This window comes from Prosopis cineraria, unplaced genomic scaffold (assembly GCF_029017545.1).
Source record: "Prosopis cineraria cultivar Desert tree isolate PC_DT_omini unplaced genomic scaffold, ASM2901754v1 PC1, whole genome shotgun sequence".
Classification (NCBI taxonomy): Eukaryota; Viridiplantae; Streptophyta; class Magnoliopsida; order Fabales; family Fabaceae; genus Prosopis; species Prosopis cineraria.
Window position 1 is genome coordinate 24,848,076 of NW_026555332.1, and position 6,739 is coordinate 24,854,814.

General features: G+C 29.0%; 1 protein-coding gene across 1 annotated transcript; it reads left to right on the plus strand.

The window, feature by feature from the left end:
* Positions 1-1,368: 1,368 nt before the first annotated feature.
* Positions 1,369-2,848, plus strand: LOC129294292 (uncharacterized). Its single transcript, XM_054932537.1, has 3 exons — positions 1,369-1,528; positions 2,275-2,363; positions 2,524-2,848. Exons 1-3 carry the CDS (start codon positions 1,505-1,507, stop codon positions 2,672-2,674), a joined length of 264 nt encoding a protein of 87 aa, XP_054788512.1. The 5' UTR covers positions 1,369-1,504; the 3' UTR covers positions 2,675-2,848.
* Positions 2,849-6,739: the final 3,891 nt, after the last annotated feature.

Here is a 6,739-nt window from a genome sequence, read left to right on the forward strand (position 1 = left end):
ACGCAAAACATGTCTATGAAAGCTAATTATTGTGTAAACAGGCTTGCTCACCAATGGCATCAATTAGATGTTGAAGCCACTTCTGTAGATATTCCTCCTTCGAAATGTAAAAACTTACTTTTAGATTTTTTTTTTTATCAACTACATATAATCAACTAGCTTTCTTTCGCACGTATCACGTTGACTTTTATATTTAAAAAAAAAAATCCAACGCATGAACTACTAAGCTTTCTGGACAAACAAAATTTTAAAAAATAAAAAAAAAAAAGTTACACTTAATTGTGAACCAAATCATATACACCTTATTTTGACAGTATAAATTAAACCAAATTCAAACTCTGATTTGTCACACGTGTCGATTTAGACTATGGGTGGTCTTAAATGGTCATTAATTTTAGTAATTTCAATCCTGCGCATGCCCACTTCAAAGGGATAAAAGAAAAACACACAGTGTGTGTGTTCATTTAAAAAAAAATCAGAAACTTGATTTATTTAATTTGTATAGCCCTTGATGAGATACAAAAATGAAAATTACCTGATGAGATAAAAGGTTTTGGGCCAATTTAGCAATATGTTCTAATAATAGTTTTCTGTCATTCAGAACAAAAAATAAAAAAATTATGTTTAATAACATGTTTTTAAAAAATATTTTAAAAAATAAAAAACAAAATATTATTTTAAGAAATAGAAAAACGAGAATATTTTGTGAATATTCTAAGATTATTGCCCTGTAGAATAAAAAAGAATAAAAAAATATTTATTTTTATTATTTTTTATTTTTAAAATAATAAAATAAAAATAGTTTTAAAGAGGCTTTTAATCTCACAACTATTCTTTGGATACATATACCATTATTTTCATAGGCCACTTATGCATGGAAATATTTTAATTCGATCTTATCCTTATTATTTTACCAACTCATGTACTTATTTTTTTTCCTAGTTGGAAACTTTGGCATATCAAGAAAATAAAGAACCGAAAACTAAACAGAATGTAACTGTTACTGTGGTCTGGTTTCGTTCTCGTCCCCATCCATCACACATTAGCGTATTACTATGGTCTGTGGCTTAGAACTCATTGAATATTCCAAAACCAAATGGAACATTCTAGTGATTGAATCTTTTGGTCTGGGTCAAACCCTAGCTAGTCCTCGATATCTAGTCTATGAAGGATAACATTATTCTTTTCCACATCATCAAAAGACAAAACAAAATACTAAAACATGAGGCCAAGCCCCTGGTTTTACGAAAAGTCAAATTCTTTGCTTTCAAGCATAGCCCACAGTAAACACATCTTGCATAAATTATCAAGTTGGCTAAATCTACCTGTAAGGATACAAAATTCCAAGTTAACGAGCCCTATATATATACTTCAGCACACAGAAATTTAGATCGTGAAAGAAAAAAGGAAAAAAAATAGAGCAATCGATCTTTTTGCAGTTCTAAAAAGCAGCAAGGTTGTTTTCTTTCTATTCGTTTTCGAAGGTTCAGAAATCATTTTTCAAATGGGGCGTTGGATGAAACCAGAGGTATTTAACCTAACCTCTTTTAATCATTGATTAACTTCTTTCTTTAATTCTGATCCATATTAATGGTATTTAAATTTCAAATAATTTGTTAATTATGTACAATTTTTTTAATTTTAAAAATTAAAATACATATATTTAACATTTTTTATTTTAACATGTGTTTTTAACTATTTGATATATTAAAGATTACACTGCATTCATTATTACATGTTAAAGAAATTAAGGTTAAAAGAAAAACTTCACCCATAAATTATAAGTCCAAGAATGTCCAAGATTTTAAACTTATTTTTAGCATAACGTTCTCCTTCAACTTCTTTTTTATTACTTGTAGGTATCCTCTTATTTAAGGCACATTTGAAACACTAAATGTGAGCACCTTTAATAATAACTATTCAATATTATCCCTAACCATTAAAGTTAACTTTAATAATTAGTTGATGAAAAATAATAAAAAAACCTCACAAGTTACAAAAAAAAATCCAAAAATAACAAACAAAAATAAAAAAAAATTATAGAAAAAGATCAAAAAAAAATATCTTGATCCTTTCCTATAATATTTTGGTAAAATAAAGGTCAAAGTTAACATAACTATAGGGGCAATTTTACACTATTTTTAAAAATTAAAGACAAATATTGTACCAAAAATGAGTTTAGATCTAGTCTCCAACACTAGATCTATAATTCAGGAATAAATTTACTATTTAACCCAAGAAGATATAAGGACTAATGGCGACCTTGTTTTGTAGGTGTACCCACTATTAGCGGCAATGACATTTGTGACGAGTATGTGCGTGTTTCAGCTAACAAGGAACATCTTCTTAAACCCTGATGTTAGGTGTGTGTGTGTGTGTGTGTGTGTGTGTGTGTGTGTGTGTGTGTGTGTGTGTATCTTCATTTATTATATTTCGAATCTCCCCACAAAGATATTCTTAATAATGAATCAAATTGATACTTCTTCTTCGTCATCGTCTTCTTCTTGGTTCTGAATTATGTAGGGTTAACAAAGCTCACCGGAGCATGGGGATATTGGAAAATGCAGAGGAGGGAGAAAGGTATGCCGAACATGGCCTGAGGAAATACGTACGAACACGGCCGCCGGAAATCATGCCGGCGATCAACCACTTCTTTAGTGAGAAAGATAACTGATGAAGAATCAATGATCCATATATATGGATCCAGTACTTGCATTCTATTTTGTGTAAAAACTATCAGGTTTAATTTCGAGTTCAATCTCGTTGTGACTTTTGGTCTGGTCTATTGAACCTATGCATCCAAATAACTTAATAGAATATGGAAACGACCATAAAGCTTTTGTCTTTATGTCATACGGTTTCGATGTGAATTTATTCGGTGCTTCGTTTGCTATTTTAGGCCCTTCATATTGTAATTTAGTCGTCGTCATGTTGAACCCCCCGCGCCCCCCGTCGTTCTTTGTAGATTTTTTTTTTTTTTTGCCAGAAGTTGTTTGTAGATTGAAATCATGTTCTTTTATGCATGAGAATGTAAACGTCAACATTTCTTTTCGTTCCGTTCCCCCCGCGCGTGTGTGGAGGATTTAAAGCTATGTAGCATTGGTATTTCAAAAAAGTAAATGTATCCATATTTGATACGTATTCGATACTTGTAAGATACTTTTGTATACATATCCCAGATGCTAACATTTGTGATATAATTTTTTTTTCAATAATTTCTTACTATATCACTTAAGAACTTGAAAAAGCACTTAATATTTTAGTTAGTTAATTACTATAAATATCCTTATATTACTTTAAAAATTCTTATTTAAAAATCAAAATACCTATACTTGTATCATAAAATGTTGAAATATACATTATAAATATCCCCGTATCCGTATCCTAAAATTTTAAAAATTTGCCGTATCCCCGTATCATGCCGTATCGTATCGGATACTCGTACCCGTATCTATGCAACCTAGATTTAAAGTTTTCTCATGATTCACATCTCAAATCATATTTACTAGTGGAAATTATTATTATTATTTAATTTTTAACTCAATCTCTATAATTTTAAATTTAAAAATTAAGGTTCTTAGGATTTTTTAATATAGTATTTGTTGTTGAAATTTTATCAATATTCTATATAATATTGTATTGAATATGTAAGATATATGTTAATCAGATATGCAAAAAGAGATCTTTTTTTTAAAAAAGTATGTAAATAGATTACATAATAAAATTAACATGCATATATGATAAAAATATTTCCAAATTTCTAATAATAAAAATTTAATTAAAAATAATTTATATTGTAGGAATTATATTACAAATTTTTAAAGTTTAAAGACCGATTTTACAATTGAATAAATTATCAAGAAAAAATATATAATTTTTTTAATATTTTAAAATTATAACTGCCCCTACAGTATTGAAAGAGGTTATTCTGGCATAATCATCAAGAACCAATAAAACAAAAATTTAGTTATTCTCTACAAATAGAAATTACCTTTTACCACCTTTGGTTCTTCTAAGAGTTGGGTCATTACTTGAATTTATGGCTTGAAGTAAAACAAAAAAAAGTGTTAATAAATGGACAAATTACCATGATGATGACTACGCTGGCAAGCCCATCTATTTTCAATGTCTTGTTGGCCCCATGAATGAAAACACTGTTAATATTTCAGCCTTATTTTAAAAAGAACATCTTTGGGCCATACCAAACTTTGCAGTCCACATTATGAAAGTAAAAGAGTTTGGACCAGATATGTTTTTTTATCAGATGGGCCGCAAAATTTAGTTCAACCCTAAAGAATTTTAAACAACTAGGAATAGACATACTTTACATGTGTGTGTATGAATTGGGATAAATAAGTGTCACTATTTATAATGTATGAATGGGATATATAATTTGCTATAAATTTTATATTTTATTTTAATATTGATATTAAAACTGACGTTGAATTTAAGTTCAACCACACCACTACATATCTTATCCCATTTCTCTCCACTGAGGAGCTTAAAATGTTCCCATTAGACCGTGAGAACAAAAACTTGTTGAAACAAGTTTGTAAGCACCACATGCATGCAAAAAAGCAAACTATATATGATTTAAGGGATAATGATAAATAGGTTCAAAAGAAATTGATTAATTCAAATTAAGTCTCAAGTTTCAAACTATAGGGGTTTGCAAATTCAGTTCTAAATTTTATAATTTCATTGTCATGAATTAACAACTTATTTTTTAAATTTTAACATAGTTGAAGAATAAATAAATTTGTTTTCTTTGTTAAAATTTAAAAACAAGTTGTAAATTTATCACAACAAAATTGCAAAATTAAAAGTCAAATTTATAAGTTTCTGAAGTTTGATACTTAAAACTTCATTTGAATTAATTAGTTTCTTAGGACCTATCTGTTATTCTTCCATGATTTAACCCACATGTTTTACCTATAATATTTTTGGGCCAAAATCGAGTATTGGGCCGCTGGAGGTAAGCACACATCAACCAAGCCCAATAAAATAGATGAAGCGGCAGAGATTATGTGAAACGATGTATTTCGTACCACCACCATCCCCATAGTGCCTCTCACCTACGATCTGCCACTCCTTGCGATGCGATATGCGATCACGTAAAGCAATTTGCGGCCCATTAAGAGAAGAACAGCTGCTCTAAAGTCTAAATATTGACAACAGTGGTTGTGAATTTGAAAAAGAGCTAATCATCCGACCGCTGTTTTAAGAAGATTGGCACGAGGACTATGGCAACACCCAAACCAAATACTTCAAACAACTCAATCAACACAAAATGCATCAACCCCATGTGAACTTTGTGACTTAGCTTAGCTTAGATCAACCTAGAATTAAATGTTGCTCTTGGTACTTTCCTTTCTAGCATTGTACTTATCCCATTCTCCTTCAATTTAGTTCAATTTCTTAAATGACCTAAGCCCTAAGCCTTGATGATTCAAGAAGATTGAGACAAAGGACCTTGGGAGTCAACAAATGTTTTGATTACGGACCTACTCCTTTGGCACGTAATACATATGAGGTGACACACTCGTTTCACGCCAACATCATCTTAATTTGATTTTTTTATTTTTAATTGAAAGTATATATTATCTGTAATCTATAATTTGTAATTTATAACCTGTAATCAATAATTATTATTTTATTATATCTAATGTTTAAACTTTAATTTAGACCTCTAGTACTCACTCACTCTCCCCGTCTCAATTAGCTTCACATGATTATCAATCTAATAATTCTATAGGGACTCATGCCATGTGAGTAATTCTCTCTCTTATCCTAAATATAAATCACTTTTACTGTCCTTACATGAAGTGGTTTGAGCTAGGAGTACTAGATAATTTAATTTAAAAATAAAAAATTATTAAATAAAAATAATTATACTAGAACTAAAATTGTAATTGCACAAGCAGATTGACCCTATTTTTTAGTTCTGAAAAATTATACTTGACATGATATGGTTTCTATGTAAATATAATTTTCATATCTTATCAAGATCATTATAATAATATGATGTTAAACATTTTTTTTGGATTTGATAAGAAATCTTTTAAATGAATTTCATAATTGTTGTTGTTGATGAATTTACACGTAAGATTTTGATAAAAAGATTGCTAGATGTTTTTGATTTGATGATAGTTCTCACAATTATATTACTTAACTAAAATTATCTAATAGTAACCAATAGGAGTTAAATCTAACATAAGAGGCTAGTCCTTTACAATATAATAGGGAGGTGCCCATATGTAGTGTCAAATCATGTTTTGAATAAAATTGCCTCCAATAAGAGGATATCTATAGGCAATAAAAAAATATCTAATAGTATCACACAAAATCTGTATAATTACACATAGATACAAGTGATCAAAAGCACATAAATAAATTATATATCTCAATCTTCAATAACACAAGAAAACATTATTAACAATTTAGAGAAATTATCGATTATATTTTTTCTTAAAATAAAGAGGGATTTTGTTTAATGACACAATAGGATTGCCAATCTAAATGGCTAATGGAGTTTTTCTTTGGAATGAAAAAAAAAATTACCATGCAAAAGTATGATGCAGTTATGAATGGATTTTATTAAAAACCAAACTAATTTTTTAACAAGTTTTTATTAAAGTTTGAATCTAATAAGTTATTATTAAAATTGTAAAACGCTATTGCCTTCCTCAATAGGGTCCGCCATTGCATATAAATATATTAAGAAAAGGCCACTCTTAAT